Here is a 26,908-nt window from a genome sequence, read left to right on the forward strand (position 1 = left end):
ACCTTTTTTTTCTTAAAGGGCCAAAAAAAAAAAATTTTTTTTTTCATTTTTTTTTTTAATTTTCTTTTGTTAATGGCTTTGGGGTGGGGGGGGGGCGGCGCCCAGGCGCCCCCTATGGACGGGCCGCCACTGGTTCTGCTTAAGCTTCATGGTTGGCTGTTCAGGGCCAAACACTGTATCCTAGGAGAAAGAGAAGGGCATCTGCCCCCCCCCCACACACACACACATAGGTGGAAGGACCAGATATTTACTCCACAGTGAAAAAAACAATGGGGCAGATCCACAGAGATCTGCACCCGCGCAGCGTATCAGAGATACGCTACGCCGCCGTAACTTACCCGGCTTTAGTTCGAATCCATAAAGATTTTTCAATGTAAGTTACGTTGGCGTAGTCTATCTCTGGCGGCGTAACGGCGCGTAATTCAAATCGGCTATTAGGGGGCGTGTTTCATTTAAATGAAGCGCGTCCCCGCGCCGAATGAACTGCGCATGCGCCGTCCCTAAATTTCCCGCCGTGCATTGCGCTAAATGACGTCGCAAGGATGTCATTTTTTTTAACATAGACGTGAATTACGTCCATCCCGATTCACGGACGACTTACGCAAACAAAAAAAATAAATCTAAATAAACGCGGGAACGACGGCCATACTCAACATGGCAGGTCTAACTATACGCCACAAAATACCAGCTTTAACTGTACGTCGGAAATAGCCGACTAAGACGACGTAAAGGAATGCGCCGGCCGCTAGTACGTTCGTGGATTGTCAGAAATAGCTCATTTGCATACTCGATGCGGAAAACGACGTGAACGCCACCCAGCGGACGCCGAAGAATTGCATCTTAGATCCGAAGGCGTACGAAGACGTAAGCCTGTCGGATCTAACCCAGATGCCGTCGTATCTTGTTTTGAGGGTTCAAAACAACGATACGACGCGGGTAATTTGAAAGTACGCCGGTGTATCAGTAGATACGCCGGCGTACTCGCTCTGTGGATCTGCCCCAATATGTGTTGTTTTTTTAGGACACCCTGTCACTTTCTCCTAAAGTGCCCACCCATAACAGGATCAACCAGGAAAATTGTATTTAGCCAATGAATTCTACTTCTAAAAAGGTTAGTTTAAGGAAAGTCTGTAAAGGCTGACCAGGGCCCACAGACGTACAGTGATTTCCTAATGAGGCCATAACCAGCTGAACTGACTCACCTGCATCCAGGACTGCTGTTAGAAATCATAGGGCCCCATACATCCTACCTGACAGGGCCACTCCTTCCCAAAAATATCAAATAATATTTTCACAAAAAATACACTAAAATCATTGTAGGGCCCCCTTACTTTTAGTATGGGCGTTGCGCTAAAATTAGTGTGGAATGGGAGGATTAGTTTACTCCTATTCATAATTTGTGGAAATTTGGGTTGTTGCCAATTTCAGAATCTGACCTGTAGGTCAGTCTGCGCTCCGGGGGTGCGTCATATGACGTCCATCAGGATAACAGCCACAGCGTCCCCCTAGGTGCACGCATCGCGGCGATCAGTGGTGTGATGTGTCAGTCTGACACACCACTACACCGATCTCGGTAAAGAGCTTCCGACGCGTCCAATCACAGCTGATCACAATGTACACAGGAAGAGCCGTTAATCTGCTTTTCCTCACTTGTGTCTGACAGAAGCGAGTAGAGGAGAGCCGATCAGCTGCTCTCCTGACGGGGGTCTGTGCTGATTGTTTATCAGCGCAGCCCCCCCCTTGGATGCCCGCCCAGGACCACCAGAATACCGCCGGTTCCATCAAGGATGGCCACCACACTGGACCACCAGGTATGCCCCCCTAGACCACCAGGGAAATGCCAATCTGTGCCCAGGTAGCTGCCAATCAATGCCCAGGCAGTTGCCAATCAGTGCACATGCACAATGCTTACCAGTGCAGGTGCCACCAGGGATGCCTATTAGTGCCATCCATCAGTGCCACACATCAATGACCATCAGTGCCATGTATCAGTGCCCAGCAGTGCCACCCATCAGTGCTCAGCAATGCTGCCTATCAGTGCCCAGCAGTGCCGCCTACCAGTGCCACCCATGAGAACCCATCATTGCAGCCTTTCAGTGCCCATCAGTGCTCACCAGTGCCACCCATGAGTGCCCATCAGTGCCGCCTACCAGTGCCCATGAGTGCCCCATATCAGTGCCCATCAGTGCCACCTCATTGGTGCCATCTCATCAGTACCGCCTTGTCAGTGCCTGTCAGTGCCGCCTTATCAGTGCCCATCAGTGAAGGAGAAAACTTACTTATTTACAAAAAATTATAACAGAAACAAAAGAATTTTTTTTTTTTCACAATTTCGGTCTTTTTTTATTTGTTTAGCAAACAATAAAAACCGCACAGGTGATAAAAATTCTGTTTGGGTACAGTGTAGCATGACTGTGCAATTGTCATTGCTCTTCAAAAAGTGACTTGTGCACTTGAGAAAAATAGCTTTTCCTGCCCCCTTGTTAAATGTTGATCTTAGTGCTGGTGATCTTATCTGTGCTTCTACTTGAAATGCACTCAACAGATTTCCTTACCCCACACGGGAGTGCTGCGCAGTCACAGTATATGCCACTGTGTAGCATTCTGCGTTTTCACAATCTGTTATCTCTTTCTGCAGTCCTCCGTAGTTAACATGTATAGAAGAAGATAATGCCCATAGTGTAATCCCGCTTTAAAAAAATATTTTTCAAGAGACTCACTTTAAAGCAAATTGTATTCCAGCATGTTCACAAAGATACTATTCAAGATGGTTTCATAGCACCTTGTCTTCATCCAAAAGTAGGGGAGTCTCCATCGCTATTCCTATGCGTTTACCAATACAGGTGTTGGAGCATGAAACTGACCCTAATGGCCGGTATCTCTTTCTTAAATGTAAGCTTTGGAATAGAGTTTATTACATTCGCCAATTTATATATCCCAAATTATGATCAAATAACGGCAATTACACAATATCTTCACCTTTTGACAGAATTTGCAGATGGCACGATTCTTGTGGGAGGAGACTTTAATATGGTATTAGAACCCCAGATGGATACCTCATCTAAGCGATCAAATATTTCTTATAGGCAGTTGAGAGCCTTTAAAATAGAGTTATTTGAACACCGATTGTTGGATCTCTGGCGTATCTTAAATCCTAAAAATCGGGACTATACTCACTATTCATCAGTTCACCAATCCTACAGTAAGTTAGATTACTTTTTCACGGGATCACAGTTATTGGAACGTAATCCAATTATGGATATTGGATCCTTCATTTGGTCTTTTTTTGACAATACAACCTCCCCAGACCCCTCGTTTCGATTGTTCATGACGTAGGCTAGACCCACTATGCCATTAGGCAATTTTGGTAGAGATCAAAAATGTTATTACTGACCATGAGAATGACAAGACCTCATTACCAATACAATGGGAAGCCTTGAAAGCCGTATTAAGAGGATTGTTTATTCAACATGGAGCCCGTTTAATACACAAAGTTCTGGCTTTGGAGATGTCACATAAAAGATTTCCAACACCGGAGTTATTGGCGGATATATCTTTGGTACGGTCATCTTTATTACAGTCTCTAGAGGTGTCCCACAGTAAAAGTCAACATAGATATGCCTTAGGAAAGTACCGATTTGGAGATAAGTCTGGGAGACCACTTGCATTACAGTCATTACATACCTGCCCCTCAGCGACTTTTATACCTAGTATTGCGTTACCTTCTCCTACTCTCCAAAAGGCCTTCTGTGTTTTTTTTACAGCTTTGTACAATCTTACTCCCCCATTATCCTCCATTTTAGATTGTATTGGCCGTCGTATACAGGAATATGTGCATGAAACTGCTTTTTCAAAACTAGTCTAAAAGAGTAGGAATTCTTTGGATTCCCCTTTTTTATTAGAGGAATTATTGGATGTGATCACTAATACACCGTCGGGTAAAAGTTCTGGACCCGATGGTTTTGCATCAAAGTTTTATAGGATCTATAAGGATGCTATTGCACCATTCATGCTTCGGCTGTTTAATGGCATATCTGCTATTAATGGGTTTACACCGCAGACACTAGAGGTGCATATCACACCACTTTCTAAACTGGACAAGGATTTAAATTTATGTTCTAGTTATCGTCCCATATCTTTAATAGGGGTAGATATTAAGATCTATGCTAAATTGATTGCCTTACGTCTTCAATCTCATATTCCAAATCTGGTACATACAGACCAAGTTGGGTTTGTACAGGGGAGAGAGGCACGTGACAACACACTTAAATCCCTTTTACTTATCGATTATACTCAGTCAGCAAAAATACCAACTTGCCTCTCTCTGTTGACGCAGAGAAGGCATTTGATCGTGTAGGGTGGCCTTTTTTGGAACAAACTTTGATTCAAATAGAATAAGGACCAATTCTGCTAAGGAAAATTATGGCACTGTATACTAAGCCAAGAGCAAAAATGCGGCTTAATCAATCGTTATCCTCTAATTTCCCAATTCAAAATGGTACACGTCAGAGGTGTCCGCTATCCCCCCTCCTGTTCGTTCTGGTAATGGAACATCTGGTAACAGCTCTTAAACAAAATTCTTGTATTACAGATATATCGCTAGACGGGCAGGAGGTGAAGTTGGCAGTATTTGCTGATGATCTTTTACTCTACGTTACCAACCCGCATGTTTCTATGCCATCTATTCTGTATGAATTTCAGCGTTTTGGAACCCTGAGTAATTTTAAAGTAAACTTGTCTAAATCTGAAATTCTTAATGTATCTCTGTCACCACATCAAGTTCAGGCTCTTGGGAATAATTTCCCATTTAAGATCTGTACTTCGACACTCAAGTATCTGGGTATAAAAATCCCACAAGATTTAATAGGCTATATATAGAAAATTATTACCCTCTTATGCAGCGTACAATACAGGATCTTAAAAAGTACGATCGAGCCCAGTATTCATGGTTTGGGAGGATAAATATTTTGAAAATGGATATAGTACCGCGCTTTCTTTAGTTTCTTTAGTGGTCCCCCGATCCTTTTTTGTTACTTTACAATCTGCTTTTACAAGGTTTATTTGGGGCTGCAATAGACCTAGACTGCAAAGAAGAATTCTATCCCTCCCTAAAGCAAAAGGGGGTGTAGGGGCCCCCGGACCTATATTATTACCTTGTTGCAGCGGTATTAACTAGACTAGTAAACTGGTTCCATCATTCCCATCTTAAACAATGGGTACATATGAGTGAGTGAGTGAGTAACTTGTATAGCGCAAGAAATTCGAACTTAATCGCCTCAAGGCGCTTTTTCTCCAGAGTCGTACCGGTCCTTCAGAAGAGGTGGGTCTTTAGTTTTTTCCTAAAGGCCTGATGGTTTTCCTCCAAGCGGATGGTAGTGGGTAGAGCATTCCAGAGCCGTGGTCCTTGGACCGAAAATCTACGTTCTCCCTTCGATTTGTAGCGGAATTTGGAGAAGGTTTTGGTTGGTTGACCGGAGAACGCGCTTGTTGACGTAGGGTTTTATTTTCTCGCTTAAGTATTGGGGAGCGTTCCCCTGTATACATTTGTGGGTGAGGCAGAGTGTCTTGAATGTCACCCGATCCTGTACGGGCAGCCAGTGGAGGGACCTCAAGACCGGGGAGACTGATTCCCACGGCTTTTTACCTGTTACATGTTTGGCTGCCGTGTTCTGGACGACTTGTAGACGTGAAATCTGGTATTTTGGTAGTCCTAAATAGAGGGAATTTGCGTAGTCGAGTCGTGAGTTGATGATCGTTTCCCACAACTACTGCCGTCTCCTTTTCCGGGATGAAGGGGATGAGTCTACGTAGCATGCAGAGCAGATGATGAGAACCGCTGACGACTGATCCTATTTGTGCATCCATCATCATGTCTGAGTCAAAGATGACTCCGAGACTTTTGGCTTTATTGCTTGGCGCGATAGTTTGTCCGAGGATGGTGGGTGGTGTCCCTGTGGTCCTAGAAATGGATTTACTATTTGCGTGAAGGGTGAGTAGTTCTGTTTTGGATCCGTTAAGTTTGAGGGAGCTTTCAGTCATCCAATTGTCGATCAGTGTAAGGCACTTTTCAAGTTCATGAAATTGGTCTTTTTTGTTGGTGATTCGAAGGTAAAGCTGCGTGTCGTCCGCATAGGTGTGGTAGCACAGGTCCTGTTTGCTGATGATTTTGAGGAGCGGGCGGATGTAGATGTTGAAGAGTACAGGTAAGAGGGGCGATCCTTGCGGGACTCCGCATGTAATGGTCCGTGTTTCTACAGTCAATCGCTCCTTTCGATCTCCAGGCACTCCCATGGTTAGATATCTCTGTCCAGGGTCCAGTCTCTTCTTTGTCTTTTCTTATAGCACATTTATTGCGTATTTGGGATAAATTACAAATTCAACTAGGACTTTCCCCTAAAGTGGGATTAATGACGCCCCTGTTTGGTAATCCAGGGTTCCCTCCGGCAGTGACAAGGAAACATTTTTTGGTATGGAATAAGGAGTCAAATCGTCGAATATCTCAGACTTTTTGTCAGGGAGATTTTCCATTGTTATCAAATTTGATCCCTATACAGCAGGAATTAATTAAACATTGGATGGAATATCGGCAACTCTCGTTTTTTCTTGCCTCTTTTCCTGATAGGGATGTATTCAATAGAGAACCAGATACCTTTGAGTCCCTTCTATTGCAGGAAAGTGTACCGGAACACATTTTGTCTGCAGTGTATAGGGTCCTTATTCATAGACTCCATCCATGTCTCCCGGAGTTTACAAATAAATGGAATATGGATCTGAAGGTCCAAATTAAATCAGAGGAATGGGAAAAAGCGTTTATCCTTACACATAGTCATTAGCAACTAAGGCACATGAGACGAATTTCAAACTCCTTTCTCGGTGGTATAGATGCCCATTGTTGCTTCATCGGATATATCCAAATGTCTCAGATCTATGTTGGCGTTGTCACTCTGCTAAGGGGTCGCTATTGCATATTTGGTGGGAATGTCCCTCTGTGCCAAATTTTTGGGATACGATACTTCAACTCCATACTCAAGCAACTGGGATAACTATTTCCAACACACCACAAATTACTTTGCTATCTATTTTACCCGGCTCGTATAAAAGTATTAAAAAAGGTCTTCTGAGACATTGGTTGACAGCTGCAAGAGCGGTTATACCACGCCATTGGTTATCAGCATATGCTCCATCATTGATTGAGTGGGTGTCAGAGATAGATAATATTGAGAGGATGGACATTCTCCTGTCGTAGGAATTGGACACATATGAAAAATGCTGTCAAATTTGGCGCCCTTGGAAGGTACTAAAGGAATCCCTTGAATTACGGAATCTATATGTGGGTTAGAGGGAGAACGTAAAAATGGGTCAGAGTTGGGATGAGTGAGGAGATCTTGGTTTGAGTAGCTATTTCTGGTAGTTTAAATTATTTATTTTAAGTTATTTATTTATATATTATTTTTTTTGTTTAGTTGGGCTTTCTTTCCCCTTTTTTTAATTTTTTTGTGTTTTGTGTTGTATGTATCTAACATTACTGTGGGAGTTGAAGATAGGGAATAGGAAAATATATATTTAATTTAATTAGATAAAGGAAGATAAGACAGAGATATTCAGATTTTTTATTTTTATCTATTTTTTCCTCTTTCTCCTCTCTGGTCTCCATTTAGTAGGGACTCCCGCAGTGTGTTGGTATATGTTTTTTCTATGTAATGTGTTTTATGTTTCTTATATTATTATAATTATTATAATGTGGTATGTTCTTTATCATTACCTATAGCAGGGATATGCAATTAGCGGACCTCCAGCTGTTGCAGAACTACAAGTCCCATGAGGCATAACAAGACTCTGACAGCCACAAGCATGACACCCAGAGACAGAGGCATGATGGGACTTGTAGTTTTGCAACAGCTGGAGGTCCGATAATTGCATATCCCTGACCTATAGGATGTGGACAATGCTTTTTGTTGTTGTTATGTAATTTAAATTCAAATAAAATCAGAGTTGAAATAAAAAATAAATAAATTTCTCACAGACACAAGGGAGATATACACACATTTGGTATAAAAGTTAAACAAAGTTTAATTGCAGGTGCCGAGACGATAAACCATCCATGGCCCTGACCAAAAGTGACGCAAAGACTTTCAGTAACTCCTTCCTATGCGTTTCATCATTAAAGACGTCATCTAGAGCGTCATCATCTCCCCTCCAACTGAGCCTCTAACACAAGGTTCCACCCCAGGCTTTGTGCTTAACTTTTGCTGCTCCTCCTTTGCAGAACCCTGAATTACTGGATAGGCCTTACGTAGACCTAGTAGACAGTATGACTCCTGGATAGGCCTCAGGCTTCAAGACTAGCAACCAGAAGTTACTTGACACACACCCACCCAGGCCACGGCCCTGGGCAGGAAAAAACCCTGATCACCTGACTCTTCTCGAATAAATAGCCTATCCCAGCATGCATCACGGCCAAAAACTCCTGCTGATTAGCTGTGACAACTTATTTACCCATCACCTGAGTTCACTGTAATCCATCATCCTAGTGCCAAAGGCAACAGTGCCACCTATTGACAGACGAGAGAGACTACCAATTAAACTCAGACTTAGGACAGAAATCAGTGGATCAAACTATCAATCAGCCAGGCTACTTACCACCTAGCAAAACTATATTTATTAGCAGCCCTGTTTCGGACCAGGGTTCTACATACATTTTTGGTTTTGGGTTTGAAACTGCTTTAAAGTGAATCACTTTGCACCAAGTTCACTGTATGGGCCATTTATGTTCTGGTATGCCCCTTTAAATTCCCTTTCTATCAATGACATGATTCAGTTTTGTTAATGAAACAGCCCCACCATAAGTAAAAAATCTTCTGTAAAGCATCTGTAACCTGTACAGAAATTATGTATTGCATCAAGTAGATATTCATAAGCATTTTACAACACAATAATGTTGTTAATTGATCATGTCCACTGTACTTGTGATTGAATTGCTCTAATGAGTTGTTTTTATCCTCCTAATTATCTCCAGAGGAAAGAGCTGGCGGAATCCTTTGACTCTCTATTGCAATATGGAATGTCTGTTATTCAGCGATATCGCATTGTGTTTCCATTGTCCGCCTCCCAATCGATAGAACGTCTCCAGGGTTTGCTAAGGTCAGTGATATCAAATGATTACTAATTTGTAATAAAAACTGCTTTACATTTTAAAATACATCATATACAAATACATAAAACAATATCAGGAGCACACCAGATGGTGGAAAGTCATAGGTATAATAACCTATATCTGCACAAAGAGATATACATTGCCCTTTATCATCTAATGAGGTCACTGAACCCATATGGTCGGAATAGCAAAGCTATAGCGTTATTGATTTGCAAAGAATACTGGGCCAGATTCACAGCTGAAATACGCCGGAGTATCTACTTATACGCTGGCGTATTTTCAAATTTGCAGCATCGTATCTTAAGTTTGAATCCTCAAACTAAGATACGACAGCTTCTGGCTTCGATCCGACAGGCGTACGGCTTCGGATCGTAGGTGTAATACTTCGGCGCTGGGTGGAGTTTGCGACGTTTTCCGCGTCGGGTATGCTAATTAGCTGTTTACGGCGATCCACGAAGTTACGCGCGGTCGTCGCATTCTCTTACGTCGTCGCTAGTCGGCTTTTCCCGGTGTAAACTTACAGCTGCTATTTCTTGGCTTAAATTTAGACTTGCCATGTTAAAGTATGGCCGTCGTTCCCGCGTCGAATTTTTTATTTTTTTTGCGTAAGTCGTCCGTGAATAGGAAAGGATGTAACGCACGTCGCCGTTCAAAAAATTACGTCGGTGCAACGTCATTTCGCGCAAAGCACGGCGGGAAATTTAAAAACGGAGCATGCGCAGTACGTTCGGTGCGGGAACGCGCCTAATTTAAATGATACACGCCCCATTTGAATTAGGCGGGCTTGCGCCGGACGGATTTACGCTACGCCGCCGCAAGTTTACAGGCAAGTGCTTTGTGAATCAAGCACTTGCCCGTAAAACTTGCGGCGGTGTAACGTAAATGCGATATGTTACGCCGCAGCAATTCTATGTGAATCTGGCCCACTTATTTCAGCATTAATGGCAAAGTGAATACTTGCAGTTGACTACAACAACTGTCCTACCCTTCAGTTCAGGACAAATATCGGACTAATCAAGGACTACTAAGGGTCATAAAATACACAGCTTGATTGCGGGCAAGGTTAAACCTTCCAATAAAGCTGTGACAGCCATCAGGAGGCTGATACCTGCTTGTACCTGTACAGAGAAGGAATGGCCGCACACTGCAGTAAGATAAATGCTTGTAGGGATTCTTTATTGTCACAGAGACAGACAGATATTACAGGAACAGGATTAACCCGTTTCACACGAACATACTGTGCTTGTAACAAACACAGTATGTTTGTGTGAAACGCGTTAATCCTGTTATATCTGTCTGGTGCAGTTACAATAAAGAATCCCTACATGCATTTATCTTACTGCGGTGTGTGGCCATTCCTTCTCTGTACATATGCTGTGGACAGTGGTGAGCCAGGGCGAGCACCTGTGGCAAATTGCTGGAACCTCGACTGCTTGAGCTGTATGTCTTTTGTTCTGACTTGCTTGTACCTGCATGTAGATACCCCACATCCTGAACAACACTCTTAGGGAAGCAACTAGCTATCTTGCACCTTCTTGGATATTTAGTAAGCATAGACCCCACAATAACACCTATCCTCATGCCTAGCTTTAGGAGACCAGGAGCCCCTACTAAAGCCACAGTATGCATACAAGATCTGTAGTGTAGATACTTTTTGATCAAGGATATTTTTTTATAAATATTACATACTGTATATATAATATCAAATATGAATATTGTTTGAGTTGGAAGAGGTCATTATTTCATGTTCAATTACGCAATTACAAAAATGGATTCATTTCACATTCAGGGTGCTGATACAGACGTGTAAGACCAAGGCTTTCAGAGAACTGTGCTCACCGACCCCCAATTTACAGGACAGGATAACTGAGGCTATCAAGGTAGCAATCAGCAGAGATTTCCCCTCTTTTCAGAGAATGGAATTGGTACATGACTGATTTTTTTTATTTTTATTCTCCAATTTAGACAGGGACCCATGAGTGGTTTGACCTGAAGAAACAACATCTACAGCCAATGATACAGGTAAGACTAGGGTCAGAATAGTGTTATCTTTTTGGCTGATACAGTATTGGTAACTGATTATTACACAAGGGTAAACTGTCCACTGGGAACTAGCTGAGCTAGTCAAGTTTCCAACATGATAGGCCTGTCCCTAGGAAAGTTTGCTTCCTATTCTACAGTTTATTAATAGGCATGCTTAAAGTGGTTGTAAACCCTTCCATATACCCAACAAAGTGACTGGCCTCAGGTGATACACACAGATTAAACAAATCCTCCGACATATGTTGTACTTGTTTATCTGCAGTTTTCTCTCCTCTACAGATGTTCAAAATGCAGAATGTATAGGGCCTGTCTGAGCCTTCAGAAAGCAGGAGGTAGGGAGCAGAATTTACCCTCTGCACAGCTCAGATAGAGCTAATTGTAGGGAAGGGACACAGTCCCCTTCACACAGGAATGGAGCTGAGACACTCAATCACAGGGGTGCTGGAGCTCCCTCCACTGTCACTTTTTTGCTTCTTGGTATCAGGAAAATGTGTCAGAAATTACTCATGCAGATAGCAGAGGAACGAGGCAGCAGATAGAAATGATACCCAGTGTTCTGGATAGAGACAAGTACACATTATAGAGCAGTGGTTCTCAACCTTCCTAGTGCTGTGACCCCTTGATAAAATTTCCCAAGTTGTGAGGGTCCCTAACAGTAGAATTTTTGTAGCGTGGGTTTTCTGCACCTAAGGCCAGACAAGTAATTTGCGCCCCTAACCCACGGACATTTAGGGATCCCTAAGTCCCTTACACTCGTACAGTATTAAAACCCCTTCTGGTACATTTTTGGATGTACCACTCTCTCTATGTTCTTCTTTCTTTCACTTTTATCTCTCTATCTTAATTTCTTGTCCCCCCATCACTCTCTCTAGTCATCTTTCCTGTTCTTTCTCTTATTCTTTCTCTCCCTTTTTTCTTTGTTCTTCTCCCTTCCATGTATTCTCTACTTTTATTCCTTCTCTTACTCCTTGGGGTGGGGGGAGTGCTGGCAGTGCTGGCGGGGAGTTCTGATCAGCCAGCTTAGATGCTCTTGATCAAGATCATCTGCTGATCTGAGAGCTGTGGTGGGGACTTTAAATGTCAACTCTAATCACAGGTAGTGTTACTCAAGGTGTCGCCAGCTCTGTGGTGTTTCGCAGCAGTGACACCTATGCCGAAATCAGGAGATAGGGTCTCCTCCAGCCCCTCCCACTTCACATTTCTCACCAGTCAGCTGACCTATAGTCTCTGCCCCACAGCCGTGCCGTGAACTGAATGGGCAGGCAAGGGCTTCAGGAGCAGCCCAACTGGGTGGCCACAGGCTTCAGGGACAGCCCTGCTGGATGGCTGTGAAAAGGCTGAGTGTGCTGCAGGCTTCAGGAACAGGCAGCCCAGGATTTGGTGGCCCCTAGCAAATTGTCATTTGACCCCCAAGGGGGTCCCGACCCCCAGGTTGAGAACCACTGTTATAGAGGGATATGATTTGTTCATATTTCCTGTCTGAGGTTTACAACCACTTTAATTGTTGCCAGCATGTGTGCCAAAGTGAACTTTGCAAATCTGCATGAAAAAGCTCCTGATATGTCAACATATACAGCAAAAGTATAATAATAATAATAATAATAATAATACAAACAAATAAAAAAACAGCCCTTTTGCTTCAGTCAAGGACATTACCTAGTCTAAAGCTGTCCATAGTTGAGTAGTCTAACCTCCTCCCCCCTTCCATTTGCTTGGAACAAGCAGTTCATGTTAGTCATGGTCATGTGCACTGCTCTATGCATACTACAAATACAATAGTCAGAGGTGTAAGTAGAGCCTTCAGGGCCCCCCTGACCTCTGGACCCAGGGCCCTTCCCACCAATCCTGGGGACCTTTACTCCTATCGATGGGCCCGTTATAGTCCCGCAGAGGGATTCTTTCACATGTTCTTCAGCAGGCCCCCTTGCCTGCTATCTTGGGTATGATTACCATATTTTCTTCAAGCCAAACCTGAACACTTTAGCAGTCCACAGCAAATATTTTTTTTTGTAAACACTATACACATATTTTGTGATTAAATAACATTTCTAATCATATGGATTTAATCACAAGAGTCTCCCCTTCACATCTGAATACGCAGAGTTCCCCTTACATCTGAATCCACAGAGTTCCCTTTACATCTCAACTGGCAGAGTTCCCCTTACATCTCAACTGGCAGCATTCTCCTTACATCTCAACTGGCAGAGTTCTCCTTACATCTCAACTGGCAGAGTTCTCCTTACATCTCAACTGGCAGAGTTCTCCTTACATCTCAACTGGCAGAGTTCTCCTTACATCTCAACTGGCAGAGTTCTCCTTACATCTCAACTGGCAGAGTTCTCCTTACATCTCAACGGGCAGAGTTCTCCTTACATTTCAACTGGCAGAGTTCTCCTTACATTTCAACTGGCAGAGTTCTCCTTACATTTCAACTGGCAGAGTTCCCCTTACATCTCAACTAGCAGTGTTCTCCTTTACATCTGAATCTGTAGAGTTCCCCTTTACATCTGGACCTGTAGAGTTCCCCATTACATCTGAATCTGCAGAGTTTCCCATAAACTGAACTTGCAGAATTCACTTACAGTTATATTGTATGGAAGAACTCTGCAGACTCTGATGTTAAGGAAAACTCTGGGGGCTCTGATTTAAGAAGAAACACTGAGAACTCTCATGTAAGAAGAGGACTCTGATGTAAGGGGGAACACTGCAGACGCGAATGTAAAGAATAACTGTGATATAAGGGGGTCTCTGTCGATGGGCCCGTTATTATAGTCCCGCAGCGGGATTCTTTCACATGTTCTGCAGCAGACCCCCTGCCTGCTGTCTTGGGTAGGGTTGCCACCTTTTCTTCAAGACAAACCTGAACACTTTAGCAGTCCACAGCAAAAAAAATGTTGTAGTAAACACTATACACATACCATATTTTGTGATTAAATAACATTTCTAATCATATGGATTTAATCACAAGAGTCCCCCTTTACACCAGAGTTCACAGAGTCTCCCCTTTACATCTGAATCTGCAGAGTCCCCCTTACATCTGAATCCGCAGAGTTCCCCTTACATCTCAAATGACAAAGTTCCCCTTACATCTCAACTTGAAGCGTTCTCCTTACATCTGAATCTGTACAGTTTCACTTTACATCTGGATCTGTAGAGTTCCCCTTTACATCTGGATCTGTAGAGTTCCCCTTTACATCTGAATCTGAAGAGTTTCCCTTTACATGTGAATCCACAGAGTTATTCTAGTTATTCTAGGCTTACTTATAGGTAAAAGTCAGGAGGGAGGGTTTACAACCACTTTAAAGAAAGGGTTCTTTACAGTAAGAGGGCTAAGGCTGTGAAACACCTTGCCACATAAGGCAGTAAAGGCAGTGGGCCAGATTCTCAGAAGAGTTACCCTTATCTCTGTTTCTGAGCCCGGGTATCTATGCGTCTGATTCTTAGAATAATTTTCGCATTGATACGCCGTAGATCCGACAGGTGTAAGTCACTTACACTGTCGAATCTTAAATGTAATTCGCCGCCGGCCGCTAGGTGGCGTTTACGTTCAGGTCTCATTTGTTTATGCAAATGAGCCTGATACGCCGATTCCCGAACGAATTTGCGTCGCGTAGCCGTCGCTTACGTCGTTTGCGTAAGCATAAGGTTACCCCTGCTATATGAGGGGTAACCTTACGCCAGTCCGCCGTATGCCATGTTAAGTATGGCGTCGGGTCCGCGTCATCTTTTCCCGTCGGGTACGTTGTTTTCCTAAGTCGTTCTTGAATATGACTTTACGTCAATGACGCACACGTCGGCGTCATTGACGTTTTCCGTCGAGAACTGGAGAATGGGCACTGGGCTTTTTTAAGCCTGGCGCATGCGCAGTTCGATCGGCACGGGGGCGCGCTTAATTTAAATACAAGCCGCCCCCTTTGAATTACGCGGGGATACGCCGGGCCTTTTACACTACACCGCCGCAAACTACGGAGCAAGTGCTTGAGGAATACGGCACTTGCTCCAGTAAGTTGCGGCGGCGGCGTAGTGTAAATGGCTTACGCTACGCCGCTGCACAATCTTAGAGAATCTGGCCGAAGATCAATAAAGGGAATAAAAGTAACCCTGTAGCATACCTAAATTATAGCCAGCAAAATGATATCTAGCTGCCCATGCCACTGAGCTCCACTCCTAAGGGTTGATTAAGGCCAGGTTCACATACAGTATGTGCGGCTGCGGTTTCTAGCCAGGGGTCCAGTGCATTCCTGTTTACCGGATCAGGTGCCATTCAGGTCCAAATTTATGCCTGGATTTGCACCTGAACCATACCCTAAAAACGCACAGGACCCTTTTGGAATTTGCACTCCGGCCACCCCAGACATGTGTGAAAACCGCATCCAATTCACACATATGTAAACCCAACCTTACTGGAGAGACCTGGTGCAGCTGTGCATTGTAGCCAATCAGCTTCTAGCTTCAGTTTGCTCAATTAAGCTTTGACCAGAAAAACTTGAAGCTGATTGGTTTATATGCAGAGCTGCACCAGATTTTGCACTCTCCAGTTTTAGTAAATCTAGAGTGTCTATCTCTGTGGTCCCCCGCAGCCTTCTTTAGTTCCTCCTGTTGACCTCCATGTTAATGCCTCCGTGTTAAAGGATAACATGTCAGGTTCTGTGGCAGATTATTTTGGTTTTCAGAAAAATGGATTACATGTTGACCACTTTAGTTCCCTTTCTTCCAGAATAACTATGTGTAACATGTGTAATTTCTTGCAGGGCTATGAGGAAAACTTGAAGTCTTTGCTAAGTCTGGTGACAGACGTCACCACTGACCTTCAGAATTGTCACAAATACTTCAACAAGTGTTTTATCAAGTAAGGAATTAAAAAAGTACACTTTTGTGTATATATTTGTAATTAGCTAAACACAGAGATACTTGTTACTTTACACAAGGTACATTAAAACTGAACTTTAGGTGTGATTCTAATTGAATACTTACATTGGTCAAGCTTAGACCTATGTAATTATCCACATCTAATACCTGAGCGACCACTGGACAACCTGGCAATCACTGTAGTAGTCGGTGCTTCTACAGTGATCACTGTGATTTCCAGGTCCTATGCTGAGCAGTTGCCCCACTAAATATTAACCACGGGGGGTTGCTTGCTCTGCACCACCGCCATTTAAAGAGTGTCTTGTATTTTTTTCAATGGATACAAAGCATTTTGTGATTAGACAAGGTGGAGATAGTGATGTCTCCACCCCCATTCAATCAGAAAATGTCTTGTAATCGTGGAAAAAAAAGTCATTCTGTGAACCGCAGCGACACAGGACCCAGAAGATTGGGTCGTGATTGGGTCTCTTTACCAGTCAGCGATCACTGTAGTAGCGCTGACTGATAAAGAGATTGTTAACTTCCACAGGAGTCCATTGGGTATGAGCTATGCATACTTATGTTGGTCCAAGCTGGAATGATGTAAATATGCAATTAAGATCATACCCAGCGTTCAACTTTAACCCCATCCTGCCGGCGTAACACATATATGCGGCCCCACTCACTGGGCTTTTTTTCCATGGGGCCTCATATTTGCATATCTTCCTTTGTGCTGGGAGCATTCTGTACAGTGCACTCCTAGCACAGTGACTGGGGTCTCACCAAGAGCCCTGGGCCACGTACTAAGGATTGGGACCTGGATCTCCTGAATCTGAGTCACCTGATCGCTGTGGTTGCCTCTGATTGGCTACCACAGTGATCAGTCACTATGAAGCCCGCCCCTGTGTTTTTCTCTCTCTGTGAAAGGAGAGGAAAGATATATTGTATCTTTCTCTTTGCTTACAGAGAGGAAAAAAATGAATAAATTATAAAAAATATAATAAAGAAAAAATACCTAGATCAAGGTTTTATCGAAATCAGTACCAGGGTGTTTGGATTAAGTAAGGGTTAGGCCTTGTACACACGATCGGACCGGTCCGATGAAGACGGTCCGCCGGACCGTTTTCATCGGACATGTCCGCTGCCTGATTTTGGTCTGATGTGTGTACACACCATCAGACCAAAATCCCCTCGGACAGCGAACGCGGTGACGTGGCCGCGACGATGACGCGCGACCCTGGAAGTTCAATGCTTCCACGCATGCGTCGAATCACTTCAACGCATGCGAGGGATTTCGGCCCAGCGGACATGTCCGATGAGTTGTACTAACCATCGGACATGTCTTGACATGCTAAGAAACATTTGTCCGCTGGAAACCTGTCCGCTCGGCCAGGAATCCGGTCCGATAGGCCGTACAGACGACCGAACATGTCCGCGGAAACTGGTCCGCGGACCAGTTTCAGCGGACATGTTCGGTCGTGTGTACGAGGCCTTAAAGGTCAGGGTCAGTAGATTGTGGTCAGTATTTTTTAAATTAGCATCAGTGTCAGTGTGTGCATGAATTACAGCGACCAGGTTTTTTTTTTAAGCACCTGATTAGAGCCAGAGGTTCTTATAGTCTTCAAAGTAGGGTGGGCTCGGGTCACAGAGCATGCGCTCCGGTCCCACCCAGATGTGTTACAGCAGCGAATGAATATTCGCTGATGAAACACTGATCCTCAATCCGGCCAATCAGAAGCGGGTGTGAGACTGGCCGAAAAGAGAAGACTCCCGATTGGCCACCGAGGAAGAGGGAGGAAACGGAAGCCACCACCGTGATGACCCATGGAGAACAGAAGGCCGCCGCCGCCAAGCAGGGGACACTGCCGGTAAAAGGATAAGTGCTACCGACCGACCAGAGGGGTTGGCATACTATTTGCCACCCCTAAAAAAAAATCCACCGGCCGCCACTGGTTGTGATGATATGTACAGTTTTACTAACACGTCAAAATTGCAAAATTGCGTTTAGGCATTAAGATTTGTTTTACCCTTAGGCGTGAAGCGGTTAAGATAACATACTTATCATACCTTTAAATGCTGAGCCTTTTCTGGTTCTGGTACACAATTTCTACATCTAATAGTTCTCTTGTCTCCTTAGCACTATGAAGATTGATGTTTTCAGCCTGACGTTCCAGGAACTGGAGGAACTGGTATATGTCTCTAATTCTTTAGAATGTTACCTGCATAACTCTGGCTCCTTCCAATCTGACCTACCAAATTATTTTATTACTATTATTTTTTAATTTCTTCAGGTTTCCCAAAATGTATTAAGTCAGCTCCCACCTGCCAACCACAGCTCTCGCCAGCAACTCTCTGACTCGTTGTATCAACTTTATCTCACTCTGCGTGAACTTCACAACCTCCATAACTTTCTACCAAATAGGTAATCTTCAGGCAGAAAAGACAGCTGGGGCAAGATTACACCTTTTGATGGCGATATCCTTGTGATCACAAAATCAGGCATAGCCCCATAACAGACTTGCAGTGCCTTACAGATGTTTTGGTATCCTCTCTCTGCGGAGATTATTTCTATCTTATCGAACTAATGAAATTATTCATTAATACTATCATTAAGGCTCTGTTTTATTTATTACAGATACTTGTATAACACCATCAATGTATGCAGCACTATATATATATACATATATACAGTATATACAGTATATAGAGTTTTCAAATGTGTCTTTTCATAAGTTGATGTGCATCGAGGGGCCCATCAATATAAATGGGAGATCAGTTAAAAGGAGCACATCTTAGTAACCATCATTATAAAACCTTATAATCATTATAACACCTTAATTTGCTATAATCGTGTTTCCACGAAAATAAGACCTACCCGAAAATAAGACCTAGCGCTATTTTCCAGGAGGGCTGCAATATAAGCCCTACCCTGAAAATAAGTCCTAGTTTGAAGTACTTGTGTGCTTTTCATGGGGAAACATGGTATTTTTGCTCTGTTACGGCAGTGTGCTGTGTGTGTCTCTGATCTCCTGGCTGTCGGCGGGGGGTCTCGGCCCTCCTCCCTGCAGTGTTCAGAGTGGAGAACACAGCTTGGGGCTGGCCATGAAAGTGCCGGGTGTTGGCGGGGGATCTTGGCCCCCCTCCCTGCAGTGTACAGAGTGGAGAATACAGCTTGGGGCTGGCCATGGAAGTGACAGGTGTTGGCAGGGGATCTCAGCTCCCTCCCTGCAGTGCTCCGAGCAGAGAACACAACTTGGGACTGCCCATGGAAGCGCCGGGTGTCACAGGGGATCTCGGCCCCCCTCCCTGCAGTGTTCAGAGTGGAAAACACAGCTTGGGGCTGGCCATGGAAGTGCCAGGTGTCAGCGGGGGTTTCTGGCCCCCCTCCCTGCAGTGTTCAGAGCGGAGAACACAGCTTGGGGCAGGCAATGGAAGCTCAGAGCGTCAATATACGGTAAGGGTGTTTCCACAGTTGTATTTCAGCAGCACCTTTGGCATTATATGATCCTTTTACTGGTCCTTGTATGATTCTTTTACTGGTATGTTCATACTGGGGATTCCTGCATGGCAAGCCCTACTCCGAAAATAAGCCCTAGTGTGTTTTTGGTGTCCAATATTAATATAAGACCCAGGCTTATTTTCGAGGAAACACTGTATTAATTCCTTTTATCCCTTACTCATTATGTTTTGCTGTTGAGTTTTTTTTTTTTTTTGTATGTACATTTTTTTAATTTCTTTTTAATTTGTGTCTGTAGCACTTGAAACCCAATAGTAAGAACAAATCACAGATCAACATTTTTTGTTAATCCCTAAATAATTTAACCATTAATTTGTGGTTAATATTTTAGTTAACCCTTGTTTTATTAACAATTTATTATTTTTATTTTAAGTTAATGTTCGTTTTTGTAAGGCCGAATCAAAGCGCTCAAGGGTTGTGGGACCCCTTTAGCATCCTCGCCCTGGTCCGACCTTTTTGATATAGTGAAGCCAGTGTAGTTAAAGAGCGTGATGTGACTGATATCTGTTGGCTGGCCACCATAGTCAACAGCTATTAGGGGAACTCTCTAGGCCTCTGGGCAACAATGTGGATTCATATTAGGGGTAATACTGTAATGCAGTATTTACATATTTACTCTTTGCACAATTATATGTCTATTTATATAGACAGCACATCCAAGGTGCAGAATAACTTTATTATTAATATGGGAAATGGGGCTTTGTCGGGTCTGAAATATAGGTCTTTGGTCACCAAGGTAAATAGGACTATAAAACAGTGTGCAATATATGCTGGGTACTGTAAAGGGGGTAGCGAAGGAGCCAGTAAGTTTGGGGCCCCAATAAAATAAAATGGGATCCTGTGATTTATAGTTACATCCTTGCAAACAAAAACAATATTTCTTGCTTGAAGTCACATAATGTAATCTGAGAAATCACACTGGACCTTCTCTTCATCTTCTAGGAATGCAACTCTACCACTGTCTGAATCCCACCGATGGTTTGCAGATGCATTGCCTTTCTGGTTGAAGAAGGCTTATTCCACTGCACTTGAGAGAGTCCAAAGAGCTGTACAGATAGACCTGGTAAGAACACTTATTACCAGAGCTTTTTTTCTCAAAAAATAGGTGCAGGAACTCAACCACGACCCCGTTCAGATTTCACAAACAGTAGAAGGGTCTTAATGGGGCATTAAATACCAGGATTGCATTACATACAGAGTGCAGAGTTCAGGGGGGTTACACACAGAGTGCATAGCTGTCACTTGTAAACACAGAAACCAGACTTCTGTGTTTACAAGTGATTCTGGTGAGCAGGCACCAAAGGGTCTGAGCCAAAGGTGGTGGAACTGAGTTTCCCCAAGTTCCCCCTGAAAAAAAGCCCTGCTTATTACAAAAAAAAAGTAATTTTAAAGAAGTTTGATCTAAGTAAAAATGTGTTATTGCTTTAAAATAAGAAGAATTAAAATCACGGGTGCAATAATATCCTGCTATGCAAGGCTCTGTGACTTTACGGGCTCTAGAAGTAAACCTTACTTTGCTTTAGGGTGATTCCAGCAGTTACATACAGCATATAGCAAAGCTGAGCCAACCACTACCAACTGGTTCTCATTTACTCCTCTGCCTGGACTGTGTAAGAAACCAAATGACTACATTTACATTAAAAATAAAACAAGAAATTATAAAAAAAAAATAAGGATTTTGGTTATTTTTATAAATTTGTTATCATATCATGTATGATCATATTCATTAACCATGTATGATGTGTTTAAAAAAGTAATAAAATGGACACAGCTGAGTTCAGGTGCACAATGCCAGCTCCATAAATACATGATGAGTTTGGTTTGAGGGACCTCATGTGGCTTTCAGAGACCTGACCTCAACCCTATGAAACACCTTTGGGATGAATTCAATCACTGGTTGTGAGCCAGGCCTTATCGCTCAACATCTGTACCTGACCTCACAAATACTCTTTTAGCTGAATAGGCAAACATTTCTACAGACACAGTCCAAAATCTTGTGGAAAGCCTTCTCGGAAGAGTAGAGTCTCTTACAACTGCAAAGAGGGTGCCAACTTCATACTAATGCCCATGGCTTTGAAATAAGATGTCCAAAAACCTCATCAAGGTGTGAGGGTCAGGTGACCATATGGTGTATGGTCACAAATTGTATACAGTGGTTTGGCAAGATTTACAGTACCTGAGTTTGTACATGCTTCTGTATTGCAATGAATGTTTGGTAACCTCTAGAGATGAGCTTGGGTGTCTTCAGGACTCATCTCTAACCCAAACTTTGAACTCCCACATTTTTGTACTTCAATGAGCTGCCGTTTGGGTCAATCCCAGGCCTGCAACTTACGTGGGAATGACCCGGTGTGCAGCTCATTTGAATACAAAAAAAGCGGTAGTTAAGAATAGAGGTAGGTTTGGAGGACCGCCAAGTTCATCTCTAATGCACACGATCGGATTTTCCTTCGGAAGAACCTTGGATGGTTTTTCCAACGGAATTCCGCTCAAGTTCGGCTTGCATACAAACAGTCACACAAAAGTTATCTGAATTTTCAACTGTCGGGATCGCAGTGACGTACAACGCTACGACAAGCCGAGAAAATGAAGTTCAATACTTCCAAGCATGCATCGAATTGTTTCCGAGCATGCGTCAGAATTTTGCATGTCGGAATCGCTACAGATGATCGGAATTTCCTATTGGAATTTTTCCCCTCAGAAAAATTGAGAACCTGCTCTCAATCTTTTGTGGGCGGAAATTTCGACAGCAAAAGTCCGATGGAACATACACACGGTCGGAATTTCCAACCAAAAGCTTACATCAGACTTTTGCTGTCGAAAAACCCGACCATGTGTACAGGGCATAAACCTGCATGCTCCCTGTAGTATAGGTTTGCCACTTCATCCCTTTAAAACCCAACACATATTCTGAGGTACTGAGGCTAATTTAATGCAGATAAGACACAAAGTGAGTTTAATGACCACCTTAATCACCCTCAGAACCTGTGTAATTAATATTATTATTATTATTATTATTATTTAGGTACTTATATAGCGCTGTCAATTTAAGCAGCGCTTTACATATACATTGTACATTCACATCAGTCCCTACCCTCAAGAAGCTTACAATCTAAGGTCCCTAACTCACATTCATATACTAGAGCCAATTTTAGACAGAAGCCAATTAACCTACCAGCATGTCTTTGGGGTGTGGGAGGAAACCGGAGTATCCAGAGGAAACCCACGCAGGCACAGGGAGAGCATGCAAACTCCAGGCAGGTAGTGTCGTGGTTGGAATTCGAAAGAGCGACCCTTTTTACTGCTAGACAAGAGTGCTAATCACTACACCACTGTAATATGTGTTCTCATTCTGCTAAAGCCATCTGCTAAAGCCATCATTCAACAGTCTGCTGTACCTAGGGACAGGTGATGGTACAACCGGGAGTATACCTGTAGTGCTAATGATTTGTTGTAATGTTGTCTTTTTAGCTGGTTCCACTTTCAGAGCTACAGAAGCACAGCTCTTCCACGGTTGACCTGTCAACATGCTTCACACAGATTGGACGCACATGGCAACAGCTGGCCTGGCCTGATCCTGAGGAAGCATTTATGATAATGGTGAAATTCACTGAGGTAAGGAGTGACAGCATTGTAAGTCTGCAATATATAGAAATCTAGTCATTACACACCAAGGAATAATAGAGGAAGGGTGGTATTTCCAGGTATTACCAACATTTTCAGGGTTTTCTAAAAACCGTTTCCTTTATTCTCATGCCTCTTCTACCATATTTGGAAAAGTTTGGAAACAGTAAACAGTGGTGGGATTTTAGAAAGAGTATCATTTCATTCATTTAGCTTTCGGCTGGGAAATCTCCCAACAGACTACTGAATGTGGTCAGAGATAAAGTCCTGTGTAGGAAGAGGTCACAGATATGCACCGCTCTATGCATTGCAGGGCTTCTGTACACCAGTTCAGAGCTGATCTCAATTACTGCTAGTTTCCTAATCTGAGAACTGGTGGTCATTTTTTCTGAATATGTGGATGGTATAGTGACAGGTTGTAAAGTGGTAGTTGTTAGAACTACCTGAATTTGACACACGTGTCAATAATAATGCTAATGCTGGTGCAAATGCTTGCCTGAATTAGGCATAGGTGGATGCAAAGGAAGTTGGCACCAGGAAAGTGTTTTTAGTGTTTTCGGTTTTTCGTTCTTATTTTTGGATTTTCGGGTGTTTTTTTTTTAATCGAAGCAGTACTTACCGTTTTAGAGATAGATCTTCTGCGCCGCTTCCGGGTATGGTCTTCGGGACTGGGTGTTCCTATTTGATTGACAGGCTTCCGTCAGGCTTCCGACGGTCGCATACATCGCGTCACGAGTAGCCAAAAGAAGCCAAACGTCGGTGCGGCTCTATACGGCGCCTGCACACCGACGTTCGGCTACTTTCGGAAAATCGTGACGCGATGTATGCGACCGTCGGAAGCCTGTCGGAAGCCTGTCAATTAAATAGGAACGCCCAGTCCCGCAGACCATACCCGGAAGCGGCGGAGAAGATCTATCTCTAAAACGGTAAGTACTGCTTCGATTTAAAAAAAACACTGATTCCCCTTCACAAAATGAGCCTCAATCTAATGTTAAAAATTGAGTTTTTGGGTGAACCTCCACTTTAACGAATTTGTCAAAATTTGTTAAATGACTTTGGAACAAAACTAATTGCACGTCTAATTGTAAACAAAAAGTGGCAGAAAAGGACTGGTCTTTACGTGGTATGGCAATGTTTACATTGAGCCAGCTTGGACCAATGTAATTATGTGGGTGCCATCCTACCCATGGAAGTTGGAAATCACTGTAGTAGATGTCCACAATTTCCTGGGCCTAGTGGCTGTCCTGCTGCTTACCGAACACAGAAGGTCCCTTGCTTGGCATGGGCTTTATTCAGGGAACACTTTGCATTTTCTCATTTAATGTGTGTTCTCTGACTAGATGAGCTGATGATCATGATGTCACTACTCCACTTCTTCACCTCATCCACTCAAAGAATGCTTTGTAGTCATTGAGAAAATGCAAAGCGTTCCCTGAATGGCGACCTCCTGTGTTTACAATGCAGCAGAGCAGCCACTCAGCATGGCACACAGCAGCTAGTGGAGATCACTGTAGAAGTGGTGCACCACTGGCGGCTGGTGTTTTTTTTTTTTTTTTGGGGGGGGGGGGGGGGGGGCGGCTGGAGGGCTTAGATTTAAGGTGAGGCCCCGTACACACGAGAGGATCCATCCGCTGGAATTGATCCGCGGACCGGCTCCAGCGGATAGATCCCCTGGTGTGTACAATCCAGCGGATCTGTTTCCGCGGATTTTTATCCCCTGGGATGGATTTCAAGCGGATAAAAATTTGAAGACATGCTTTAAAATCTATCCGCTTGAATCCATCCCAACGGATTGATCCGCTGGTCTGTACAGACTCACCGGATCAATCCGTCCGAATGGATCCCCCGCATGCGTCGTAATGATTCGACGCATGGGTGGAATTCCTTATATGACAGCGTCGCGCACGTCGCCGCGTCATCATCGCGATGGGATTTCAGCGGGGATTTCGATCCTATGGTGAGTACACTCCATCGGATCCAAATCCGCGGAAATCCTCTCGTGTGTACTAGGCCTGAGTCTTTCATAATGTGCTAGTACGCAATGCATACTAGCAAATTATGACATTGCCTTGCAGGGGAATTTATTTCCTTTTTATATGCAATTTACTACCGCATTAACTCTTTAACCCCTGGCCATATGCTCTACTACTAAACACTTTACTACCCTTAAAATAGTTAATCCTAAAAACCAAACTATCCCATGAATTATTGGATCAATATTTACATTTTTGGGTTTATTTTATGGGTGGCACCAGTTTATTCTATGGGTGGCACCAGTTTGTTGCAGTGCCGAAATAGTGCCAACTTTAAATATATCTAAAGCCTAAACTTCTTTTTTTTTTTTGGATAGATCAGAGAAGGATTAAAACCACTAATTCATTTTTTTTTCTTTGACGCCTCTGTCTAATTGGGGGGATTTCCATTCTTCTCTTGTTCTGAATTAGGACATAAGAGGATATCATTCCAGTGTGAAGGAAATCCCCTCTCAGACTGTTGTTCCGAGAACAAGTGTGCCTTTTGGAAGATGTCCCTTCTATTCTTGTTCTGGTTGGCATTCTTTATATACACCCACGTTCATTCCTCCTGATTACATTGGTGATCAGGACAATTGGAGAGGGTGATAACAGTGTTACATGATGACATAATGGTGTAAATCTTAGATATAGCCTTAACCCTCCACCTCTAGATGGCAGTGTTGTATGATGTAAAAATTGGAGTGGACATGTCCGGTGAGTCGTACAGACGACCGAACATGTCCGACGGACAGGCTTCCAGCGGACATGTTTCTTAGCATGCCAAGAAACATTTGTCCGCTGGAAACCTGTCCGATCCGCCGGAAAATTGTCCGGTCGGCCATACAGACGACCGAACATGTCCGCGGAAACTGGTCCGCGGACCAGTTTCAGCAGACATGTTCGGTCGTGTGTACGAGGCCTTAGATGTATCCTTTATCCTCCACTCCTAGATGGCGGTGTTGTATGATTGAAAAATTGTGTAAATCTTAGATGTATCCCTTTTTTAACTAAAATAACAAACATGTCATTCTTACCTACTCTGTGCAATTGTTTTGCACAGAGCATCCCTGATCCTCCTTTTTGGGGTCCCCCGCTGGTGCTCCAAGTACCTCCTCTTGCGCGAGTCCCCAGAGAAACGCAGGGGGCACCCGCACGTGTTCGCTCCCGAGCTGCCAGGTCTGGGTCAATAGCGCTGGAGGATCAGGGATGCTCTGGGCAAAAGCATTGCACAGAGCAGGTAAGAATGACATTTTTGACTCAGCCCCACTCCCTAGTAACAGTATTTGATTGAGAGCAGCGGGAGCCAATGGTGGCGGCTGCTATCAATCTGCCCAATAAGGAGGGAGACAGCAACAAGAGCTGCTACTCTCATGCACATTGCTGGATCGGACCCCCCTCAGGTAACAATAAGGAGGAGGGGTGGTGCTGGGAGGCTCCTACAGCACAGAAGGTTTTTTACCTTAATGCATAGAATGCATTAGGGTGAAAAATTGAGGCTTTAGGCCCATCGGGACAGTTAGAATGACTCTCTAGGACACACTTAAAGTGGTTGTAAACCCTCCTGAAAAAAAAAAAACACCCTGCAAGAAAAAGGCATAATGAGCTAGTTTGTATAGCATACTAGCTCATTATGAATTACTTACCCGAGAACGAAGCCCCCGCAGCCGTACTTGCCGGCGACATCTATCCCGGAGGTTACTTCCAGGT

General features: G+C 43.6%; 1 protein-coding gene across 1 annotated transcript in view; it reads left to right on the plus strand.

The window, feature by feature from the left end:
* UNC13D (unc-13 homolog D) overlaps positions 1-26,908 on the plus strand; it is a 178,079-nt gene that overhangs the window by 92,593 nt on the left and 58,578 nt on the right. The window contains exons 15-22 of the mRNA XM_040331480.1: positions 9,017-9,141; positions 10,944-11,034; positions 11,120-11,176; positions 15,949-16,046; positions 18,183-18,234; positions 18,337-18,467; positions 20,505-20,625; positions 23,034-23,177. Of these exons, the coding sequence (XP_040187414.1) occupies positions 9,017-9,141; positions 10,944-11,034; positions 11,120-11,176; positions 15,949-16,046; positions 18,183-18,234; positions 18,337-18,467; positions 20,505-20,625; positions 23,034-23,177 (819 nt within the window). The remainder of the gene's footprint in view (positions 1-9,016; positions 9,142-10,943; positions 11,035-11,119; positions 11,177-15,948; positions 16,047-18,182; positions 18,235-18,336; positions 18,468-20,504; positions 20,626-23,033; positions 23,178-26,908) is intronic.

This window comes from Rana temporaria, chromosome 12 (assembly GCF_905171775.1).
Source record: "Rana temporaria chromosome 12, aRanTem1.1, whole genome shotgun sequence".
Classification (NCBI taxonomy): Eukaryota; Metazoa; Chordata; class Amphibia; order Anura; family Ranidae; genus Rana; species Rana temporaria.